This window comes from Egretta garzetta, unplaced genomic scaffold, assembly GCF_000687185.1.
Source record: "Egretta garzetta isolate BGI_Z169 unplaced genomic scaffold, ASM68718v1 scaffold819, whole genome shotgun sequence".
NCBI lineage: Eukaryota > Metazoa > Chordata > Aves > Pelecaniformes > Ardeidae > Egretta > Egretta garzetta.
In genome coordinates this window covers 103,180-103,959 of record NW_009260833.1, presented here as the reverse complement: position 1 = coordinate 103,959, position 780 = coordinate 103,180, and the positions used below count along the sequence as shown (strand labels likewise).

At 63.7% G+C, this 780-nt stretch overlaps 1 protein-coding gene across 1 annotated transcript in view; it reads left to right on the top strand.

Annotated features, from left to right (window-relative positions):
- FOXA2 (forkhead box A2) overlaps positions 1-780 on the top strand; it is a 9,423-nt gene that overhangs the window by 8,016 nt on the left and 627 nt on the right. Inside the window, exon 4 of the mRNA XM_009646982.1 lies at positions 99-774. Coding sequence (XP_009645277.1) covers positions 99-774 — 676 coding nt within the window. The remainder of the gene's footprint in view (positions 1-98; positions 775-780) is intronic.

Genomic DNA, 780 nt, shown 5'->3' with positions numbered 1-780 from the left:
TGCTCGCCAGGCTGCCGTCGTCCCCGACGGGGCTACCCACCAGCCTCCGCCCCGTCCCCTCCCCAAATCTCCCTCCTCTCTCTCGCTTGCCCCTGCAGAGCTACTCCTCGGTGAGCAACATGAACGCGGGGCTGGGCATGAACAGCATGAACACGTACATGACCATGTCGGCCATGAGCACCACGGCCAACATGACGGCTGCCACCTCCATGAACATGTCCTATGCCAACACGGGCATGAGCCCCTCGCTCACTGGCATGTCCCCGGGCGCGGGGGCCATGCCCGGCATGGGCTCAGCCGGCGTGGCAGGTATGGGCGCCCACCTGAGCCCCAGCATGAGCCCCATGGGGGGCCAAGCGGGCTCCATGAATGCCCTGGCCCCCTACACCAACATGAACTCCATGAGCCCCATCTACGGGCAATCCAACCTCAACCGCTCACGGGACCCCAAGACCTACCGGCGGAGCTACACGCACGCCAAGCCGCCCTACTCCTACATCTCCCTCATCACCATGGCCATCCAGCAGTCGCCCAACAAGATGCTGACGCTGAGCGAGATCTACCAGTGGATCATGGACCTCTTCCCCTTCTACCGCCAGAACCAGCAGCGCTGGCAGAACAGCATCCGCCACTCGCTCTCCTTCAATGACTGCTTCCTCAAGGTGCCCCGCTCCCCGGACAAGCCGGGCAAAGGCTCCTTCTGGACGCTGCACCCCGATTCGGGCAACATGTTTGAGAACGGCTGCTACCTGCGCCGCCAGAAGCGCTTCAAGTGCGAGA